The following is a 23,646-nucleotide window of genomic DNA, read 5'->3' as shown; positions in this document are numbered from 1 at the left end:
AACTTCCCACATGATCTTGATGTTGATCTGCAACTTGTTGAATGCATAGTAAAATGTCACACGCACAGGGTCTTGCTTTGGAGGCATTTATTTGTGGGTGTCTGTCAATGAATTTTCACATGTTATATTGGTCACGTTACATTGGTCACAAGTTATTTGCCAGAAAAGCTTCCCCCCCCCCCCACATTTCCCAATTTCCAATATTACCATAAGTTTGACACTTGCCCATGAAACATTAGCTCATTATGTATATTTCCACAGGTGGAAAAAAGTTGATTTATACCAGAGCTTTCTAAACTGTGTGTTGAGACATGTTAGCGTGTTGGCTGCAGTGTGCAGTTGTGTCACGCGAAGGCTCCCTGTGTTCCTCCTGGGAATGGAAAGGGGTTAGTTTAACCTCCAGTTTGCTAGTAAAACTGAAATACTGTGTTGGGAAACAATGCATGTCTAAAAAGTGTGCCACCAGCATGAAAAGTATGGAAAGCTCTGATTATACTTTTTGAGAAAACACTTATCCAAGTTACAGATAAGATTCTCAAGGATGCAAAAGTTTTGCGTGGGTCACATCTTTCAAAACATAATGAAAAGAAAGCATTGAAACTACCTGTGGCATGTTTCTTGAGTATTACTGTAGGGAAGGTGAAGATATGTTAATTGGAATTAAATAATATAAGCTAAAACACAAAATATGATATAAAGAAGCTTACAAATGTTACATAGGTCACCACAGAATTCTCCAACTTCTCGAAAGATTCCATCAATGGTGTCTCCGAAAATTTTTACACATCACTTTGGAAGACAGGCGAACTAATATCAGTGTACTGGAAGAAGCAAAGATCACCAGTGTTGAAGCAATGATTCTTCAACATCAATTTTCTTGGACTAGTCATGTTGTATGGATGGCTGATCATCTTCCAAAGCAACTACTCTATTCCGAACTTAAAAATGGAAAGCGTAATGCTGGTGGGTCAACAAAAGAGGTTTAAAGACTGTCTCAAGGCAAATCTAAAAATATGTAGTATAAACACTGACAACTGGGAAACACAGGCCTGTGAGTGCTCCAGTTGGAGAACAGCCTTTACCAAAGGTGTCATGGGTTTTGAAGACACTCAAACTCAGGGAGAAACGTGCTAAAAGAAAGGCATGCTTGGCAAATCCACACCGTGATCAACTCCCACCCGGAAACCAATGGAGTCCAGTCAACCCCTCTTCACAGGGAACTCTGAGAATTGTAGCTCTGTGAGGGGAAATAGGGATCTCCTACAACTTTCAACACCCTTAAAAATACTGGAATTCTTTGGGGAAAGCCATGGCATCAAAGTGCCTTTAATCTATGGTATGAATGTGGCCCTAGAAGGAGCAATGGTAGTTTGTTTCGTTTCTAGGTATGAGATAGGTGTAGGTTGGGACTGCTTTCTAAAATGATAAGTGGGCCCCTTAGAATGAGGAAATGCACTCTGCACGTGTTCAGAGGCACCTTCATCTTTATTGTTATTGCACTGAGTCCTCCCAGCAACTGAAAATGGGAGAGTCTTATTCCCTTTTCCCCCCTGGGGTATAAAAGGAAAAAGTAAAGATCAAATTATAAGACGCTAGCGCTCTCTCTCTCGCTCTCTCTCGCTCTCTTTTTAAAAGTGCCTTCAAAAATGCCCAGAATCTTCCCACACCTTCACAGTTTCCCCCTTCATAAAGCATTCCCCGGGATTAGCTCAAAACAAGCAATCAGCAAAGTATCGTGAAGACTTCTTTTCCCAGAATCAAGCATCAGGGAAACATGAAAGATCGGAGGTCTCTGGATCAGCAAGCCTCTTTGAACAGGGCCTTGTCTGGGCTCTGGAGCAAAATCTTCTCCTGGGCTATTTCTTCCACTGTCTTCTTTCTGGACCTTTTGGGGGGGAAAGAAAGAAAGATCAGCAACGGGGCTGAAAAAGGCTCAGTATCCGGGACACCCAATCATGTTTAGAGCACAGAAATAAATTTGGAAGGTTCCCCTGTATGTTCAAATATACGTAAACATTGCTATAAGGCAGGTCTGGAGAATCCCCAGATATTGGTGGCCTCTGGGTCCTCCAGACCTCCTGTTCATTCAGAATTACCGTATTTTTCGCTCTATAAGACGCACCAGACCACAAGACGCACCTAGTTTTTGGAGGAGGAAAACAAGAAAAAAAAATATTCTGAATCTCAGAAGCCAGAACAGCAAGAGGGATTGCTGCACAGTGAAAGCAGCAATCTCTCTTGCTGTTCTGGCTTCTGGGATAGCTGCGCAGCCTGCATTCGCTCCATAAGATGCACACACATTTCCCCTTACTTTTTAGGAGGGAAAAAGTGAGTCTTATAGAGCAAAAAATACGGTAATCTTGATTTGCTTGAGCAGTCACTTGATTTGCTTCCAGGCAGTCTATGTTATCGGTGTGGTTACGGAAATTACTGGGGGAGGGGGGCACATCTTTAAAGTTCTTAAATGTTACAAATATTATGCATAAATGCATGCTTTTGACTTGACAGCTCAGGGAAGCTTTAACAATCATATAAAATCAACTCCTTTGACAGTTTCCTCCATTTCAGCACTATTTCGCCTTTGGAAAAACGACTCCTTTGCCTGCCATAATCCCTCAAGCGTAAGGACACGATACACATACCCCACCCAGGGAAGTGCCCAGGGGTAACAGTTGCTGAGCAGATAGTTTCCAAAAGCCTATCACCGGACTTGCCCCAGGTTATGGATGTACAAAGAGAGCTCTATTGTCCTTTAATGATGGGTACTTGAGAGGTGCCTGGACATCTTTTGCCTATGCTAACCTTGTACCAAGGACTTGTCTGGACAAGTTTGCCAAGGTTAAACTAGTGTAACCCCTGTCTACCCCTCCCCTTTTGTGACATGTCAGTGATGTAGCAATGATGTATCAATGATGCTGTACAAACTGTATTCTGGGATATGGTGGGAAACATTTAAAAGACCTTGTCACCCCATCCTCGGGGTTCAAAATTCCTCTTTGAACCTGTTGCGCAATAAACTTTGCTCTACAGCTGTTTGCTCCGGTTGGTGGCTGGACACCTTCCTTTATTCTGCAGGGACCCGCGGGCTCTGCCCGACGAGCTGGGTGACTAAGCAGCCTCGCACCTAGATTTTTTCATAACAGTGTGAAATTCAGTCACATAATCTGCAAATTCAGGTTGTACAATTATAGTCGATTTGCAGATCTTCAGAAGGAAGCCCTGCTGCCCCTAAGATCAGACTTTTTGCAAGAAGGGAAATGATGGGGCTATAAAGCAGAAAGTGTGGGGTGAGAATTTCAGTTTCTCTCCATTTATCATTTTTCTAATCTTACTTTCAGTCCTCCACATTTCCACACCAGTGGGTGGGTGGTTTTTGTTGCCCTCGTGACAATTCATCAGCATCTCAGTGCAAATTTCTCCTAATAGTCTCACTTTTGTATGCAATTATACACCTTTCTGCAAAGCAATTTTTTTACGCATTAATGCATTTTGCACTGATATATACACTCTTATGCACACTTTACCCTAACATGGGGGTTGGACTAGATGACCCTTGGGATCCCTTCCAACTCTAAAATTCTATGATGCTATGTGCATTTTTGCTCACTTTGCTTGGCTGGAGACCTGCACAGCAAGAGCCAAGGAAGTGTGAATTCCAAAGGACGCCTGTGCTTCAATTCTTATGGTCTTCTGGAATGTGTGAATTAGGTAAGTTCACCTTTAAATGTGAACCAAATCTGAGTTCTCCCTAACTTCAAACCCTCTGCTCCTATGATTTCAAGCCCAAGCATGAAAACTGAGCTCTGGAGTTCAGATCCACCTTTGCTCCTCCCAGAAGGGCCAGTGTTTTGAATTCAAAAGCTGATGACTCAACACTTCCCCCTAAACCACAAAATGCCATGCTTTTTCTTCACTCTGTTCCATATGCGCCACCAAATCCCTTTTGCAAGGGATGCAGCAGGACTGATGGGAATTTGACTAACACGTATTTAATCTGCCGCCCTTCATCGTGAAAATTCCAAGGATGGGATACACAAATAATTTGTTCTGAATTATCCTATTCAAAAGTATGCAAGCTGTTAGCAGAAGCTAAGGGTTCCTTATGTGGAAAAGTGGAGGTAATCTACTATGCAGTCTGTCCAAGACTGGAATGATGAACAGTGGGAATTGGCCACAAAAATGCTAAGTTACCGCACTGTTTGAGAAGTAGATAGATGGGTAAATGTTATTTCTAATTATAACAGGAAGAGATAGTTGCCTGATACAGGCTATGGACTGACAGTGCTTTGACACATTCAGATGACTTGTGGAACCATTATGGTAAAGTTATAAAAGAACATGAAACAATGTGATCCGTCAAGATGCATGAGGTAGAACACTTCATTGTATCGAGGCGTATATGATATAAAATGCTCTTGTTGAGCTGTTTGAGGTTTATGGATTACTTCGAAACCACTGACTGGGGTCATCCAGAGTTTTGAAATATGTTATCAGCAATCCTAGAGCTGAAGGGATCCTGAGGGTTATTTAATCCAACCCTCTGCAATGCGGGAATGTGTAAGTGGTTCATACTGGGATCAAACCCACAACCTTGGCATTATCAGCACCATGCTCCAACCAACTGAGGCAACTGGTATGCTTAATGGCACACAGCTCTACTTCTCTTTTACATCTGCAGGTGAGGCAGTGTATGTGCTGAACTGATGTATTGCCTTATAATGGATGAGAGCCAACAAACTGAAGCTCAATCCAGATAAGACTGAGGGACTATTAGCGGGCAGTTCTCTAGACTGGATGGATGGGATGCTGCCTGCTCTTGATGGGGCTACACCCCCTCCAAAGGAGCAGGTGAGCAGCTTGGGGGTTCTCCTGAATCCATTGCTGTTGCTTGAGACTCAGGTGGCGTGGAGGCATCCCACCATCTTGGGCTGGTGGCCCAGCTGTGCCCGTATCTGGACTGGGACAGCCCAATTTCTGTTGTCTATGCTCTGATAACCTCTAGGTTACAGTACTACAATATGTTATACATGGAGCTGCCTCTGGAGATCATGTAGAAAATTCAGCTGGTGCAGAATTCAGTGGCTAGGTTGCTCACCGGGGCAAGACAGTTTGAACATATTATGCTGATCCTGTCCTGACTGCACTGGCTGCCAATTGGTTTCCGGACTCAGTTCAGAGTGCTAGTTTTGACCTTTAAAGCCTTAAACACTTTCAAGGACCATGTTTCCCCTATTAACCAACCAGGATCCTGCAATCACCATCCGAGGCCTTTCTTCATGTGCCCCCTTCACAATAAATTGTGAGGGTGGCAACACGAGAACGGGCCTTTTCTGTGGTGGCTCCTCATTTATGGAATACTCTCCCCTGGGAGGCCTGCCTGGCACCTTCATTGCATATCTTTAGGTGCCAGGCCAAAATGTTTCTCTATAACCAGGCATTTGGCTGATTAAAGAATATACAGCCTTTTAAAAGTGTGTGGGAGGGGAGGTTATTGCTCCTGGGGTTTTTTTGTATATATTTTGTGTTCTCATTTTGTATTTTTATGTTGTAAATCACCCACAGCATTCAGACAAAGGGCAGTATATAAATGTAATTAAAAATAAATAAATACTTTGCAACAAATAATATCTGTGTGAATATTAGTACAATGAAATAAATAAAAGTGTATTTGCCGCAAATAACAGAGTCACTTACCTGTTCTCTACTTCTTCAATGGTATCTGGAAGGGGGACATTAAGGGTTTCAGGCAGAAAGCAAGCGATGATACCAGAAAGGATGGGAGCTGCTCCGTACATGATTGGCGGCAGGGCGGCAGAGTAGTCTTCCATCATCTTGGCCAACGGGGCGATGATGCCTCCCACCCGGGCCATGGTGCTGCCAAAACCGAGCCCCGTCTGCCTAGGATGGGGGGGGGCAGGGTAAGAAAAGCAGGCAAGAGATACGGCTGGGTCAAGGGATCTCTGGCAAACCTCAAGAAAAAGGCACCTGCCATGCGATCGCTGCCAATGGCTGCACAGCTGCCGTGGCACACCTCCAAGCCGTCCAGAGTCTGTCATCCTGCGGCAACCACCTACCCACGCCCCGTGGAAAGGCCAGCTCTGCTTAGGGGGCATGTTCTTTCTAGGAAGAGAAAACCCAACCTCTTGTGCATTCAAGCTTTTTGTTAGTTTGCATTTCTTAGTGCAGAAAGCATTGATCTGATGTGTAGAGATCTTTCCTATTCTACTTAATTCAAGAGGGTTCTGGAAGCTTCTCTGTGTGAAAGAAAAAAGCAGAAGGTTCCTGATGTTTGGGTTATTCCTTCTGAGAAGCTGAGAACAGCTAGCTTAAACTGGTTCTGTTATCTCTTCTGTCAAGGTCATGCTGACTATAATAGTGAGGCCAGGAGGATCCTGGGTTTCTTTCTTTCTTTCTTCCTTCCTTCCTTCCTTCCTTCCTTCCTTCCTTCCTTCCTTCCTGCTGGTGTGATGTTCTGTATACAGTGTTAAGGTTTTAGTCTTATTATAAGTTATTGTAAGTTTAAGTTAAGTCTGTTGCAATGGATTTCTTATGGACAGTGCCAATCCTGAATGTATTGGATTTGTGACCATTATGCTCGTTTGCCTTCAGTAGCAGTAAAGCTCTGCTGGATGAAATGCCTCTGGTCTATTTTTTTTAAATCCTGCAATGTGTTTAAGTTTTTACTCTGCTAACTATACATTGCAGTCTGCTCTGGATCAATACTGAGTAGAATTTCAATGACAGGTATTTATTGAGATCGTTCAAGGGCACCCTAGGAGGTAGCGAGAGGCACACCTTAGTGCCCACAGGCCCCAGGTTGGAGACCCCTGCTTTAAAGCCACCTCCATTTCCATAGGAGCCCCAGAAGTGGGTAAACAAGGGAGAAACTGTGTTGAAAAGCAGCTCCTCACCTGACAGGTGTGGGGTAGAGTTCCGTCGTGAAAAGGAAGGTGCAGTTGAAGGCCGCTGCCAAGCACCCCTTGCCAATGACGGCCAGCGTTGTCCGGATTGTCTGCAAATCTTTGGGGGAAAGGCGGGGTGGGTCAGAGAGAGTGTGGCGTGAACAAAGTGCGCAGCTGAGGAACTCCCTCCCCCTCCCCGCTTTCTATAGGGTCGATGTGCAGAATTGTCAAGAATCATTGGTTTCTCATTTTTGCCAGTCTTAAACGCGGCTCTCCACATTTCTGTAGCAATTTGTGATTCTAATTTCTATCCTCACATAAATTCTTCAACATTTTAGTGCTGATTTCTCCTAATGAATTGTCCCGCCCACCCGTTTCCTCCAACCATGCAAGTAAGAAGCATTATCAGAGTTCAAGGACACATTTCCAGCCAAAACACTCAAGGAAGTTGTGGCTGGGGAGGAACTGTAGCCCAGAAAGAGTTCCAGAGGGCCAGATAGGGAGGTCTTGAGGGCCGCGTTCAGCCCCTTGGCCTGAGGTTCCTTATACCTGCTCAAAACGATTGTGCTTAAGGTCTATAAACTTGCTGTGGCTGTAATATTGATGCAGAGGCACCGCCACTCAATGGCTGCAGTGCTGATAATAAATCGGAATCCCAGAATTGTAGAGTTGGAAGGGACCCCAAGGGTCATCTTGTGCTTTGTGAGAGTGACAACAACATTTAGCTTTGTGCATATCTCGGAAATGAAGGAGATCAGAGGCGCAGCATATCTGTGGGAGGTGGTGCTCTTTGGGCCTTCAGCCTGTGCCAAAATGTCTCCAGCTGGATGCCTTGGAGTGCATCTAAAGGCGAAAGGTGAGGCCTGGCGGAAAGTGAACCAACACTCACCTGTGGGCACAAAGATGTTGATGATGATGATGATGCCAGCCAGGATGAGGAAGGACGCGAGGCTGATCCTCCTCCCAATGTAGCTCATGGTAATGGTCACGATCACCTTGGCTGGGAAGTCAACGGCCCCGAAGATGACCTGGATGAGGTAGATGCTGACACCAAAATTCTGGAGGTCCATGGCCAGCCCGTAGTAAGAGAAGCTGACTGAGAACCTGATGTGAAGATAGAGACAAGGCAAGATTCAAGAAGGCGTGAGAAGAGGCTCCTCCTGCTCTCAACTGTCACCTACAGCAGTGTTCCCCAACCTTGGGCCTCCAGCTGTTTTTGGACTACAACTCCCATCATCCCGCGCTAGCAAGACCAGTGGTCAAGGATGATGGGAATTGTAGTCCAAAAACAGCTGGAGGCCCAAGGTTGGGGAACACTGACCTACAGCAACCATTTCCTCAGGCTGCAGCAGAAGGGGAGATGCGAAGTAGGGCTACTTCATCAATTTTTGAGTGACCAGCTCCATTGAGTTCCTCTCCCTGGACTGTTTCATTCCAGTGGGTCATTACGTTATGCAACTTTAGGAATTGGAGCCCGAACTTGCTTGCCTTCCCTTTCCCTCCTCGTCACTTTTTTGCTTTTGTCATGTTTCTTAGACTGTAAGTGTTAAGTTGTGGGTGAACATATCAGACGACACAGCGATTCTTCAAACAGCTCTTGTTTATTCACAGGCCAGGACAGAACTGAACTGAAGGGTTCAGTCAGCCTGCTTATATATAGAGCTCCAGTACAATGTAACTGTAACAATTTTCTAAAACTATCCAATCACTGAACGTCACTTTCGATCCCTTATTTGCATACAGTATCCCCCTGCTGGCCCAGGGTGAGAACATCAGTACATAACAGTAAGCCTACAGGCAGCAAAGGCCTTATTTTTACTGAGCGTACGTAAGCCACTCTTGGGACCTCCTTGGCTGAATAAATAAATAAATAAGTGAATTGATAATTTATGGGATGCTTTTGGAAAAGTCTTCCTAACAGAAAACATTAACTATTTTAACGAGTCTTTGACAAATCAATCTCTACACTGTAGCTTCCCATTTATGGCGCCCGCCCTGTGGAACACCCTGCCATCAGATGTCAAACAAACAATTACACAACTTTCCGAAGACATCTGAAGGCAGCCCTGTATCGGGAAGTTTTTAACGTTTTATGTCTCATGGTGTTTTTATATTCTGTTGGAAGCCACCCAGAGTGGTCAGGGCAACCCGGTTGGATGGGTGGGGTTTAAGTAATAATAATAATACTAATACTAATAAATTAAATGAAAGGGGAGCATTTATTCCAGAAAATCTTGGTTTTCTGTCTGTTAAATAATCAAACAAATTCCGTAACCTTTGACATTTCCAAGAACCTTCACGTTTTCCTTCCACATAGGAGAAAGGGGTCTGTGCTCCTTTCCCCCAACCAGTGGGGACTACCGGTAGCTTCAGTGAACCAGTGAACCAACTAGCTTCAGTGACTATATTCCAAAGTAGCTCCTTGTTTTGCAAATCTTAGACGTTCAGCTGGCCTTTCAAGACCTGAGCTGCTAGTTCAAAGGAGGAATCTTTATAAGGCTTGTCCTGAGCAATTTTAATGCACACAAAGATTGCTCAGTCAGAGCTATTGCACAGCTCAGATCTAAGGTACTGCAAGTGGATTTTGCTGGAGATGTAATAGTTCAGAGCTTTATGAACAACAGTTGAACCAAACAATATAGTTTTCTGTTATGATGTCCCAAAGCATGCTAGCATCCTGATAGTTTTAAAGCAGGAGTGGAGAATGTTTTTCAAACCAAGGGCTGTGAACTGCCCTGAGAGACCTGCGGTATACATAGGGAAGTATATATAGGGCAGTATCCAAATAATAATAATAATAATAATAATAATAATAGCTTTCCAGACAACTTTCTGGGGTCCATGTACCAGTGATGCATAGAGTCATAGGCAAAGGTGGGCAGAGAAATGAAGGTAAATGTTGCCTTTGTGTAGTAGACTAGTTTCTGCATGTTATGTACTAAGCTTGGATCCTAGAAACATAGGCAAGTAGGATCCTAGAATGCAACAACTGATTGGCTTGCAGCAGCAGCCCAATCAGACCCCAGGAGGAAGCTAGTCAGCCTATTAGGCTGGTAGGATAGTAGAATGCAAGAACTGATTGGCCTGCAGTAGTGGCCCAATCAGGCTCCAGGAGAGAAGCAGAAACCGCCAATCAGATGGGACTCGTTGTGTAAAGAATGTACGGTGGTACCTTGGGTTAAGTACTTAATTCACTCCGGAGGTCCGTTCTTAACCTGAAACTGTTCTTAACCTGAAGCACCACTTTAGCTAATGGGGCCTCCTGCTGCTGCTGCGCCGCTGCTGCACAATTTCTGTTCTCATCCTGAAGCAAAGTTCTTAACCCGAGGTACTATTTCTGGGTTAGCGGAGTCTGTAACCTGAAGCGTATGTAACCTGAAGTGTATGTAACCCGAGGTACCACTGTATATAAAAGCCTAAGGTTTGGGGTGGGAGGATTCATCAATGTTTTACAAGCTGAAATCACTGCAGGACTCCGAGTATATTTCACTGCACATGCTCAGTCATACTGCTGCATCCTCCATCCAGGCAACCAAGAAGCGAGGGCATCTTTCCAAGCCAGGCCAAAACACTCTAAGAGGGTGCAAAACCAGGCTGGTAAGAGGTGTGGTTCAGGAGGGAGACTCTTAAGGGCCAGGTTTGTAGGGTCACATCTGACCCTGGGGCTTGATGTCTCCCATCCCTATTTTACAGCAATAAGTATTGCTGTCTATGCTTTGATAATGGGCCATATTATCAGGCAGTGCCTAAACCTCCGTTTCCTCGGGTTCCCAAAGTTGGAATGGAACTCTCTCCTTCCTGAGTCTGCTCAGATGGAACAAGTTCTCTCACCACACTATGGAGAGGCAGCAGAAAATGCGCCGGATGGCTGGTGTGCGCACCAGGTCAGAGATGGTGTAAGAGGCCTTGGCTGTGGACAGTTCTTTCTCCATGTTGGAAAGCAGAACCTGTGGGGAGAGGAGAGGCAGGGGGTGGGTGTGTAAAAACAGGTGGGTGAGCTCCAGTGATGTCCTTAAGCACGGGCGTAGCCAGGATTTCTTTTAGGGTGGGGCAGGCATTGCGTTGGGAAAGCAGAACTGAGTTATCTGTGACATAATTGGTCAGTTAGTTAAGTATTTTTATTTATTTGCTTGATTTAGGGGGGAGAGCAGCTGCCTCTCTGTCCCCCAGCTACGCCCATGTCCTTAAACAGCCTTTCCGAGCCTGAGACCTTGAGACATCTTTGGACTACAACTCCAATGAGCCTCTGCCAGTCAGGGATGATGGGAGTTGTAGTCCAACAACATGAGGAGGGCACAAGGCTGGGGAAGGCTGACCTTCAGCATCACCCGCTGCTCTTCCTACTAAAAAGCACAATCAATGCACAGCACAAAACTAGATTTTGGTGAGAATGGATCGTGTGATTTACCCCAGGGAAATTTGGGTTAACATTAGCAAACAGGAAGTTCTAGGGCCTGTTTTACACAGGCAGCTTCCCTTCAGTGAAAGCGAGAATTTCCAGATGACCTGTGTTAAGTTGTGGGCGAACATATCAGACGACACAGCAATTCTTCCAAAGCAGCTCTTTATTTGTAAGCTGGAACAGAACTGAACTGAGGAGCTCAGTCAGCCTGCTTATATAGAGCTCCACTAGAATGCAACAGTAACCATTTTCTGTAACTAGCCAATCACTGAACGTCACTTTCGATCCTTCATTTGCATAACTATCTACAGTATCCCCCTGCTGGCCCAGGGTGAGGACTTCAGTACGTAACAACCTGTTTATTGAACATTTATCCCAATTCCCCCCACCCACCCACAAAGTTTGGCTATTTATTGAGAATTTACACTGATTTGCCTGCAGGGAACGTGGTTGCTATTGTGTCAAGCAAATGTGATCCCACACCTTCCATTGTGCATTTCCTCACTGTATTCCTCATATCTCAAATAAAGTCCAAATTTGGGAGGGAAGTGAGTTACAGGATTTCAGCAGTGACTTACAGGTCAGTATGACTTGCCCCAAAAGTTTTGCAGGAGCAAATCAACGCGGGACCGCACATAACTGCCGCAATTCTACCAACAGGACCAAATCATCATGGATGCACAATAAAAAGGATGTCTAGAGGAGCCCATAATCTAACTTCTGTGTAAGCTTTGTGCAAGCAAATCAGTGTAAATCCTGCATATCAAGTTCACCAGGAGGCTCCCTGATTCTAGCAGGCTTTGCTCTCCAGAAGCTCCCAAGACTTCTATTTTCTACATAGATTCATCTGGATTTACAGCCACCTGGATATGGAGAGCCACCTCCCTCCACCGGCTTCATACCTCTGTGGTGATGCTGGCTCCAGCTTCCTCCTTGCCATTGACCCGGGCAACCCTCTGGAGGACCTTGACAGCTGTGCTCGCCTTTCCCGAAAGGAGCAGCCAGCGAGCTGACTCTGCAAACCACCTGTGCCAAAGAAGCCAAGACTCGTCATCTCGGCCAACAGTAAAATCCATCCACAAACCTTCAGGTGGTAAAACGGAACTGAATCCTTTTGTTGTTGTTTTCTCAAGGAGGGAGAATTTGATCAAAGAAAATGAAGAAGAGAAAAGAATCCTGACTTGAATATGCTTGCAAACATTTGAATTGACCCTGTTTTCTCATTCTAATCCAGTTCTCTGTCTGTGGTCTTTTTTAAAAAAATGTTTTTATTCATTTTTCATGGTACAGAAAACACCTTTTGCGGAAACAATTGTTACAAAAGTAAACAACAAATGACTTGTCCCAATAAAATTACAGACTTTTGTCATGCTATGTAATAATATTTTGTTTGATCGCTTTAAAAGATCACGCCACATTTTCTCCATGAGCGCTGGGTGTATTCCTGCCACAGTCCGAACAATTTATGTATTCGGTAAACATTTGCCATATGTTATAAAAGGAAAAGGGATCCTGCTTGCCCTTTGCAGCTCTGACTTGACATGTCAATTTCTCAGCCAGTTCTATTGACCATACACTGGTGTACCACAAATCAATATTAAGCCCAGTGCCAGTTTTCCAACATCTGGCTATCTCCATATGGGCAGCTGTCAACAGAAAGACCAAGAGGTCATCATTGGGGTAATCTTGAGCAGGTGAGAGCATAAGGCCAAGCACAGGATACATTTTAATTGTTTTGTTATACATATCAAGCTTATTTATTTGAAAACAGCCTTCCAGCATCTCTTTGTATCCCAACACATCACCCCGAGGAGGAGGAGGGGTCCGATCTGAGCAGAAGAAGAAGAAGAAGGAGAGTTTGGATTTGATATCCCACTTTATCACTACCCTAAGGAGTCTCAAAGCGGCTAACATTCTCCTTTCCCTTCCTCCCCCACAACAAACACTCTGTGAGGTGAGTGAGGCTGAGAGACTTCAAAGAAGTGTGACTAGTCCAAGGTCACCCAGCAGCTGCATGTGGAGGAGCGGAGACGCGAACCCGGTTCCCCAGATTACGAGACTACCGCTCTTAACCACTGCACCACAATGGCAGCACAACATACCAAGAGTAGAGGAGAAAAACAAAGAAGGGCACCGAGAAAGTCAGCTGCAGCCACTGCCAGTCCGGGATGCCGTAGGCCAAGCCAGCCAGCAGGATCTGGCCCAGCGTGTACACGAAGCCAGTGACCGCAATGGTGATGGTGCGGTACTTGGTGGGAATCCACTCCACAACTGCAAGGAAAAGGAAAACGCTTTCAGGTTTTTGCCTTGCCACTCACACCCGACAGATCATCCGGCTGGGCCTTCCGGTATGAAATTTAGACCCTTCATCGGGAGTTGCCGGCCTTTCTGAGGCAAGTGGTAAATTTGGAATTCTGAGAAAGTGCCGTGGGTGCCATTGACAAAATGGCTGCCATGAGGCCAGGCATGGAGAACAAACCAAGTCAGTGCAAACTGAGAAACAGCAGGAAGAGAAAGCAGTCTCTGCAAACTGCAGGTTTTAAAAAGGATATTAATTGAGATATTTCATGGGCAAGATAGGAGGTAATAATAATAATAATAATAATAATAATAATAATAATAATAATAATAATATTTATTAATACCCCGCCCTCCCCAGCCAAGGCCGGGCTCAGGGCGGCTAACAAGCAATAATAAAAACAAGTTGAATGAATACAACTTAGAAACAAGATTAAAATACAACAATTAAAATATTGAAACATTAAAATGTTAAAATGCAGCCTCATCACAGGAGGAGAAAGGAAAAAGAAAAAAGAAAGAGGGCGGAAAAGGTACTGGTGGGCACACTGGTGCCCATGGTCACCAGGCTGGCAACCCCTGTAATACTTGCCACCCATTGTGTACTGAACTTTTCCCACTACTGCATCAGAAGATTGGCTCATCTAGCTCAATATTGCCATAAGGGCATAGGAAGAGAGGAGAGTCCACGAGCTTCCGATATAGTCCGTTCCAGTGTTGAACAGCTCTTGCCGTCAGGAAGTTCTCCCTAATGTTTAATTTCAAACACAGTTGCACCATGTATTTGTCTAACTGCATTATGATAGTCACAGGTTGGTTTTCAGTTCCTTCCCTAATGACCCCTAGCATGGGATTTGCCTTTATCACAGCGGCCACACACTGGCTCAACAACTTCATTGAGCTATCCACTAGGACCCCCCATGGTTCCAGTCCTGGTCAGTCACTGCCAGTTCAGACCCCATAAGAATATATGTGAAATTAATATTTTTTTTTACCTTGACATGCAACACTTTACACTTGTATACACTGAATTGCATTTGCCATTTTATTGCACATTCACTCAACTTGGGGAGGTTCTTTCGGAACGCTTCACAATCTCTCTTTCTTTTAATGACCCTGAATAATATCGTCTCACCAGCAAGCCAGACCACCTCACTGTTCCCCCCTCACTATATATCATTTATGGACAAGTAAAAATAGCACAGGTTCCAATAATGAGCCTTGGGAGACCCCACTTTCTGTAATTCTCTATCCATTTGGAGAACTTTCCATTTATTCCTACTTTCAGCTTCCTGGTACTTAACCTCTTCCTGATCCACAAAAGGGCCTCTCCTTTTCTTCCATGCTGCTATGCTTTCTCAGGAGTTTTTGGTGCCGTACCTTGTCAAAAGCTTTTTGAAAGTCTAAGGACACTGTGTCAACCGGATCACATCTATCGATATGCTTGTTTGAGCCTCTCAAAGAGTGCCAGGGAGACAGGACTTGTCCTTGCAGAAGCCATGCTGACTCCGCTTCAGCAAGGCTTGTTCCTCTGTATGTTTGGCTATTGTACCTTTAACCAAAATTTCCACCAGTTATCCTAGGACCAACATTAAGTGAACTGGCCCATCATTTCCAGGTTCCCTCCTGAATCCTTTTATAAAAATTGGTTTTGCCTTGGCTACTTCTCAAATCCTCTGGTGGATTTGAGGCACCAGTTACATATTTCTGTTAAAAAATCATCAATCTCACATTTGAGTTCTTTGAGAACTGTTGGGTGGATTCCATCCAAACGTAGCAATTTGTTAGTTTTCATTTTGCGTATTAGGGCTAGAGCTTCAGCTATTGTCTCCGCTATCTGCCTCAGTTCCACCAAATCTCTAGTCCAAGGTAGCCAACAAGATATCATCTAGGCCAGGCTTCCTCAAACTTGGCCCTCCAGATGTTTTGAGACTACAATTCCCATCATCCCTAACCACTGGTCCTGCTAGGTAGGGATCATGGGAGTTGTAGGCCAAAAACATCTGGAGGGCTGAGTTTGAGGAAGCCTGATTTAGGCCAAATGAAGAGTGTCCTGTGGCCAAACTCCTCTGTTTACTGTGGTACCTCAAGTTAAGTACTTAATTTGTTCCGGAGGTTCGTAATTAACCTGAAACTGTTCTTAACCTGAAGCACCACTTAGCTAATGGGGCCTCCTGCTGCCGCCGCGCTGCCAGAGCACGATTTCTGTTCTCATCCTGAAGCAAAGTTCTTAACCTGAAGCACTATTTCTGGGTTAGCGGAGTCTGTAACCTGAAGCGTATGTAACCTGAGGTACCACTGTACTTTGAGAAGTGTCCACACAACTGGCTGGCCTTGGTCTAGGCTGCTTTACTACTAATTATTGACAGACATATCCTCCATTAATGGATCGAATACAGAATGTTCAGATAAATCCCTACATTGCGCAAAAGTTCCCAGCCAACGCCACTAGCTCTGCTCTTACCCAAACAGGCAATGCTGAGGCCAAATCCAGAGAGCGCCATGCCGCTCAGGAACCGGAAGATGCAGTAGGAGATAAAGTTGGGCGAAAAGGCCGCACAGGTCCCCATCACTGCCATTTGCATAAACGACCAAATGAGGAGAGGCTTGCGGCCGTACCTGCAGGCACAGAGAAGCGAAAACAGCTGGAATACCAAGGCATTGGTGGTGTTGGGGTGGGTGTGGCCACAGGGGGAAGTGGGCGGAGCCAGTGGCATAGCGTGGGGGTGCAGGGGGGGCCGTCCGCACCGGGTGCACCATCGGGGGGGGGGCGCTCGCACTCGCAGCTCTCTGCCCCTACCTGGCTCACTCACTCTCTCTCACTGCAGTGCTGGCTGTGCGAATCCGATCCGAGCCACCGGGTCGCCGCCCACTGTGGAGGGGAGGGTGCCAGGCGTGCGGTGCGGTGCGGAGAGAGAGCAAGGGACTATCTGGGGGAGGGACAGTGCAACGGGGGGGGCGCAAATTACTTGCCTTGCCCTGGGTTAGGGGGCGCAAATTACTTGCCTTGCCCTGGGTGCTGACAACCCACGCTACGCCACTGGGTGGAGCAAAGAACATTACCTTTGTAGAGTAGGCTGATTTCTACACACACTTGCAGAGACCCCTCTCCGTTCTCCCTCCAGGACAACTGAATTGAGTTGACCCCCCATCTCTGCCTCCTATTCAAGGGGGTGAGTTTTTAATGAGGTTGCCCGATGGCTTCCTTGGATCATGCCGGTTTTTAGACTGTTTCGAGTGGTATTTGCTGTGCTGGTTCAAAACTGTTGACATTGTATGGGGGAGAAGGTGGCTGCTGTACATTTTATGCCATCTCACCCTGGTAAGACGGTTTGAGCATATTACACAAACCCTGACCCAACTGGCTACCCATTAATTTCTGGGCCCAATTCAAACTGCTGGTTTTGACCTATAAATTCGTAAATGACTCAGGACCATAGTACCTCAAAGACTGCCTCTCCCCATATAAACCAACCTGAAGAAGAAGAAGAAGGAGAGTTTGGATTTGATATCCCGCCTTTCACTCCCCTTCAGGAGTCTCAAAGCGGCTAACAATCTCCTTTCCCTTCCTCCCCCACAACAAACACTCTGTGAGGTGAGTGGGGCTGAGAGACTTCAAAGAAGTGTGACTGGCCCAAGGTCACCCAGCAGTTGCATGTGGAGTCTGTGGTCATCACCTGAGGCTCTGTGGTCATCACCTGAGGCCCTTCATCTTGTGCCTCCTCTGCAAGAGGTCCTAAGGGTGGCAACATGAGAACAGGCCTTTTTTGTGGTGGCTCCCCTTTTGTGAAATGCTCTCCCCATGGAGGCTCGCCTGGCACCTTCATTATATATCTTCTCCCAGGCCTTTGGCATTTAACTATCTTTGGCCTTTTAGAAATGAGCAAGATGTTTTTAATGTATTTTTTTTCTTCCCCCCTTGGTTTTAATGTATCGATGTGGGGGTTTTTTTGTGTGCGTGTGTGGCTGGTTGGTTGGTTGGTTGGTTGTAAGTCACTTTGGGTTGCCTGGGGCAAGATAAAGCAACCACCAGATTTACTAAATAAATAAAATGAACATCTTTTTAAACTGTAAACTGCTTGAGGGCAGGGACTGCCTTATTACCAGTCATTTAAGCAGCTCCTTTTCTCAGTTAAAGAGTGGAATAAAAATTGCTCCTCATAAGATATGCAAACATTTAGCTGATTAATTGACTAAAATTCCTTGGGACAATCCTAAAGCTAATTAATAATGTAGTTGATATCATTTTGATTCCCCAGAACTCCATCTTGTCTCCAGCTTCCTCTCCCAACAGTGCCAACCCACAAGCAGGCCATACCACCCAACTTGTTTGTATTGTATCGTATTTGCCTTATATTGTATTATATTTCACAAAGAATAAGTGGTATCGGGGAAATGAGGTGGCAGTTGGCAGTTGGCTGGTTATTCTTTGACTGAGACTGTGGGAATGTGGTGACTTCAAGCTGACACCTGGGTGTTGTGACCTGGGACCCAGGTGAATGTTGTGGCCCAGGAAGTATGCCAGAACCCATATAAAGGTAAAGGTACCCCTGCCCGTAGGGGCCAGTCTTGACAGACTCTAGGGTTGTGCGCCCATCTCACTCAAGAGGCCGGGGGCCAGCGCTGTCCGAAGACACTTCCGGGTCTCGTGGCCAGCGTGACATCGCTGCTCTGGCGAGCCAGAGCCGCACATGGAAACGCTGTTTACCTTCCCGCTAGTAAGCAGTCCCTATTTATCTACTTGCACCCGAGAGTGCTTTCGAACTGCTAGGTTGGCAGGCACTGGGACCGAACAACGGGAGCGCACCCCGCCGTGGGGATTCGAACTGCCGACCTTTCGATCGGCAAGCCCTAGGCGCTGAGGCTTTTACCCACAGCGCCACCCGCGAATTAAAACCTTGAAACTAAAACCAGATGCAGGTGTGTTAGTTAGTTAGGAAACATTTATATATCTCTTTTCCACACTAATGCAACGAGTGTTCATTTTAAGAACTGAAAAATCCGTTTTCTTGTGTCCCTGCACCCCCAGTGAGTGAGCAGAAGACGCATTTCTGCTTTGCAAAGCAGCGCCCTTTCACTCATTACCTGGCAGGAAGTTGTAGACCTTCCAAAGCAGAAACTTCCATGCCAAGAGGACAATAAATTCTCCTGACCCAGACAAGTCTTCATGTAGCAGGTAGCAGAAAAGCAACATTTTGTATGAGGCAGAAGGGTAGTGAATTGATAACTCTGTTCAGAACTATCGGTTGCCCTGGTGCGGCTAGTGGATAGGAGCATGCTTTTTGTAAACCAATTAGAAGTGAACATACGGTAAGTTTTGAAAGAAAAAGGACTAAACCCTCTCTTGGGCTCAAGGGCAGTTCAACCGTTGGCAAGATTTATTTATCTCTAACCGTTGCCAAGATTTCTTTACCTTCAAATCTTGTTTGAGGCGTCTGTTTTATCACAAAAAGCGAATTCAGCTTACCTATCGGACAACCCCCCAAGGACCACTGCTCCAACCAGCACGCCAGCCATGTAGATCGATTGGGCCATATCCCGAAGCTTCCGTCGCTCACAGACTAGATCCCACTGTTGTAGGAGAAGGAGACTGGGTCAGGGGACAGAAGCTTGAGGGGAGCATCCTGGGCGGCCACAGAGCCATGGGTTTGGGAGGGGCTAAGGTTGCAATTGCACCCAGGATTGTTGCAGTTGCACCCTCGACAGGCAATGGGACCCTTTGCTGCTGCTTCTTCTTCTCTTTTTTTTTTATTAAAGATTTTCTCGATTTACGAAAGTGTTTGCAATATCTCTCGTATTTTTCGCCCCATGTAACATTTTTACAAATCAGTTTCGTTTGTTGAGACATCAGGAAGAAAAGGGAGAAAGAGGTGTCACATAGAGGAGGGGAAAAGGTTGTTTTCTGCTGCTCCAGAGAAGCGGACACGGAGCAATGGATCCAAACTACAAGAAAGAAGATTCCACCTAAACATTAGGAAGAACTTCCTGTCAGTAAGAGCTGTTCGACAGTGGAATTTGCTGCCAAGGAGTGTGGTGGAGTCTCCTTCTTTGGAGATCTTTAAGCAGAGGCTTGACAACCATATGTCAGGAGTGCTCTGATGGTGTTTCCTGCTTGGCCGGGGGTTGGACTCGATGGCCCTTGTGGTCTCTTCCAACTCTATGATTCTACGATTCTATGATTCTAGGTGGAGGGGGGGAAGATGGGTTGGGGTGGGGTCGGGTGGCGATGTTTCTATTTTACTTATTATATGTAGGGTTTGGTGTCAGCGTTGCTTGTGGAGGTTCTTTGCTGTTCACTTGTGTTCCTTTGGTGGTGAGAGAGGTTGGTGTTGATTGAGGGTGTGGTTATTCATTTGTGGTTGGCTGTGGTGGCCTTTGTTTTCATGTGTGAGTGAGGTGGGTGGGTGTTTTGGATCAGGTTAGCCTTATTGATTTGTATGCTGTTGGTGGATTTTTGTTGTTGTCTTGTTGGGCTGTGTATGTGATAAAGGGACCCTTTGCTTCTGTCCACACCCAGTGCTCAGCTCTCAAACCTGAGAAGCTAGCCTTTTGCATGTGTGTTTCTGAGCATGTGCAGAGGGCCTTTCCCTAGTTACCAAATAACAGCAGTGATTTCTGTACAGAACAAACTTTGGTGTGCAAAGCTACCCAGATACAAGGCTGAATGAATGCTGAGTCTGGCTGGATTGCTTGCACATCTATCTGTTTTTATAAGAAGGCCTGGCAGAGCACAGAATCGCCTCCAGCACCCACCTTCCCACCCCTGTGGCTTGTTATAACACGACAAGGGTGAAGGGGGAGCTGAAGGACTAGAATGTAGGACAAAAAATTTTGCTGTCTCCTGAAAAACCAGCTGCTCCCTTGGCTCAAGATCACTGCCAGCAGCAGTGCCTGCTGGCTTTGAATTATTCTCTTCCCAGCAGGGCTGTCAATTACCACCCTGTTTATCCACCGGACGCAAACACCCCATGCGGATCCTGTTGCTGAACTCCTTGTTTGCTGGAAAGCCCCAAAGGCTCACTTTCCCTCTCTCTCCCACCTTCTCCCTCTTCCTTGCGGGGCAGTAGTGGGGTATCAGTGGCCCTCCAGATGTTGCTAAGCTCCCATCGTCCCTGATCATTGGCCATGCTGGCTGGGGCTTATGGGATTTGTAGTCCAATTGGAGGGATACAGGTACCCCACCACCACATCTGGAGGGCTCTGCAACAATTGTTCTTCTACGCTCTGGGCTGAAGGAAGCTGAAGCCCACAAAACCATGTAAGGCACACACACAGAGATTTCTCATCCACTTACAGAAATGCATGGAGATGGCCAATTACTGATTATTATTATTATTCAAGATAGAACAGAGCCTCCATGTAGAGGGGCAGTGTACCACTGAGTACTGCCTGCCCTGCTTGAGGGCTTTCCAAACGATCGAGAACACAGGTTGATGGACTAGATTTCATCAGATCCAGCAATGGAGGCTCTCGGCTATCGCCTGCTCCGGAGTGGTGCAGTAGTGAGAGATATGGGCTGGGGCTTGGGAGACCAGGGTTCGAATCCTCACTCAGACATGAATGGCTTTAGGCCAGGTGCATGACTTTCAGCCCAGCTGTCCTCACAGGGTTGATGTGCGGATAAAAAGGGGGAGGGGGGAGAACCAGGACCACCACCTTGAGCTCCTTGGAAGACGGGATATATATGGAATAATGAATAAAGTAACATTTGGTTCTCTGGACAGATTATACTGGGCTTGGCTCCAGATTTAAATCCTACCATTCTCATTTCTGATGCACAAATCTATCTACCTATCTATTCCCACCTCACCCCATCTTTCTTGCCCATCTCAGTTTTCTATTTGTAAAATGAGAACAACTTCTTGCTTAATTACATTTACATCCCATCATTCCTCCAAGGAGCTCAAGGCACCCCATTTTAACCTTGCAACAACTTTGTGAGGTAAGTCGGGCTGACAGACGGCAACCGGCCCAAGGTCACCCAGTGAACATTGGCGCTGACTGAGAGAAGGGTCGGAGCATGTGCAGATTGCCCCAAATTCAATCTCCAGCATAGCTGGAAAAGACCACTCCAGCCCCAATCCCACACTGGCTCCTATTTAGCTCTTAAACGAGATGAGACGGGACCACCCGAAAAGTTTACATCAAGAGGAGAGGAGGGGAATAGCAAAGTTATGACCTTGGGAGGAGCTGGACAATGGTTAAAGCAAAGCTACACAGCGACAAGTGAGGAAACAGCGAGGCTTTCAAAAGGCATTTAAAAACAATGTGATGTACTTTATGGACAGTCTCAAACCCGGAAGGCCTCTCCAAAGGAGCTCAGCAATTGACACAGAGGTGGGCCTCCAGACTACTCCTCTAGACTACAACACCCATCATTCCTGACCATTGGCCATTCTGAAGAACCAGGAAGACCTTACCCTTTTCTTTTAAATAAAAAGGGGGGGGGGAGAAGTGCTGTAGCTCAGTGGTAAAGCATCTGCTTTTCATGCAAAAGGTCCTGGGTTCAAATAACGTCTCTGGGGAAAGCTTGGGAAGTTCACTGCCTGAAACCCTGGAGAGCCACAGCCAATCAGTGTGGCCCAACTGTGCATAAGACACCTACATTGCTATACTGTTATTATTGCTTTCCAAACTCCAACTAAGGATGTAAGGAGGCAGACATTTCTATCCCATTCCATGTTCCTCGCAATCAGCAGTGTTTTTGTCCTGCTGCAACTCGGCTTCTGCTGAAACCAGTGCTATTTGTCTCACTATCTGCTGTGGCCGAAACCAACATAATTAATTGCGTAAATGGCTATATAACGAACTTCCATGCATTTCTGCCGAAGGTGGATGTCAGAAACAATGCAGAAAACAATGTAATTATTTATGTAACATTTGTGGACCGAATAAACCCAACAGTAGCAATTTGCTGGCATTATTTCCCTTCCTGACCTTGAGCGCACATGGTGCAGTTATCCGAAACCCTCAGATGCAGCACTGGAAACCACTCCAGAACTGCTCAGACTAAATCCCTGCATCAGTGTTTCTCAAACTTAGGTCTGTAGCTGTTGTTGGACTACAGCTCCCATCATTCCTGACCACTGGTTCTGCTAGCTAAGGGTGATGGGAGTTGTAGTCCAACAACAGCTGAGGAACCCAAGTTTGAGCAGCATTGCCCTCCATCAATATGCATTCATTTGGCATATAATATGCTCCCTTACGTCCCTGCTCCCTTTCAGACTTTTCCATTCCTCCAAGCTAGCCTTTCCCCTCTTCCCCTCTCACCTTGCTGACAATGGTGGAAGGGTATGTGGTCGTATCATACACCCATCCATCAGCACACAGCTCGGTTTCCGCCTCAGTCTGGTTTGCCTTGGTGGAATTGGCATCAAGGAGATGCCACTGGGGATGGACAAAACGCCAACACTTTTCCGGCTCCTCTTTGCTGTTCGTGGGGATACCAACTCTGAGCAGGTCGCTGGCTTCCAGAGGCCAAGTGGTGTTGGGGTACCCACTGCTGTTGGTGGAGATGTGGATCTGGCAGTGATGTCCTGGGATGGCAGCGGTGAAGTTCTGGAGAAGGTTGTGACCTGCCATCAGCACAATGGGGATGGACAGAAGCATGGTGTGGATCAACTGGAAGCGGCCCATGCCTCCGACTTGGTCCAGGAACTCCGCGAAAGTCATGGCGTTCCGAGAGATTCCTTGCTTTGGGGAGTTGCAGGCGGCTTGTGTAGATCGATGGAGCGATGGACAGGCAGATAGACCTTGCGAGCCCAAAAAGCAAATTCTCTCGGCGTTAAGGCAAGATTCAAAACCCTGTGGTGGGAAAATTAAGGCACATCAGCTTAGCAAATCCGCCGCAGCTGGAAAGATTTGGTTTAATATGAGCCTGGTTGTGACCGCAGGACCTCTGGAGGAGATGGCTCTCTCGCTTGTGGAGGAGACAAACAAAATCGTCTCGCTAAAGGGAGTGTCTTAATTTACCTAACAAACAGCTTTCAACAGGACGGCGGGATCGTTTTGGATCAAAAATGGCTCAAATTATCTCTCCGGGAG

The 23,646-nt window shown here is 46.1% G+C and overlaps 1 protein-coding gene across 1 annotated transcript; it reads right to left on the bottom strand.

Moving 5' to 3' along the window:
* Nucleotides 1-1,466: 1,466 nt before the first annotated feature.
* On the bottom strand, nucleotides 1,467-23,498 carry LOC310666370 (solute carrier family 22 member 6-A-like). Its single transcript, XM_083417080.1, has 10 exons — nucleotides 22,873-23,498; nucleotides 19,070-19,173; nucleotides 16,067-16,221; nucleotides 13,407-13,575; nucleotides 12,207-12,330; nucleotides 10,734-10,849; nucleotides 7,792-8,006; nucleotides 6,912-7,020; nucleotides 5,695-5,898; nucleotides 1,467-1,885 (listed from the first exon to the last, which is right to left on the bottom strand). The coding sequence occupies exons 1-10, from the start codon at nucleotides 23,272-23,274 to the stop codon at nucleotides 1,798-1,800; spliced, it is 1,686 nt and encodes a 561-aa protein (XP_083273206.1). The 5' UTR covers nucleotides 23,275-23,498; the 3' UTR covers nucleotides 1,467-1,797.
* Between the last annotated feature and the right edge of the window lie 148 nt (nucleotides 23,499-23,646).

This window comes from Podarcis tiliguerta (genome assembly GCF_965153285.1).
Source record: "Podarcis tiliguerta genome assembly, chromosome: 16".
NCBI classification, from domain to species: Eukaryota; Metazoa; Chordata; class Lepidosauria; order Squamata; family Lacertidae; genus Podarcis; species Podarcis tiliguerta.
This window is presented reverse-complemented; position numbering and strand designations above follow the sequence as displayed.

Bases quoted from the DNA above. Each gene is read 5' to 3' on its own strand.
- LOC310666370 (XM_083417080.1), bottom strand. From the start codon at position 23,274: ATGACTTTCGCGGAGTTCCTGGACCAAGTCGGAGGCATGGGCCGCTTC. The intron at 16,222-19,069 runs GTAAGCTGAATT...CTGTGCCTGCAG, and splicing joins CTTGGGGGGTTGTCCGATAG to GTACGGCCGCAAGCCTCTCC. The intron at 5,899-6,911 runs GTGAGGAGCTGC...CCCCCATCCTAG, and splicing joins CTCTACCCCACACCTGTCAG to GCAGACGGGGCTCGGTTTTG.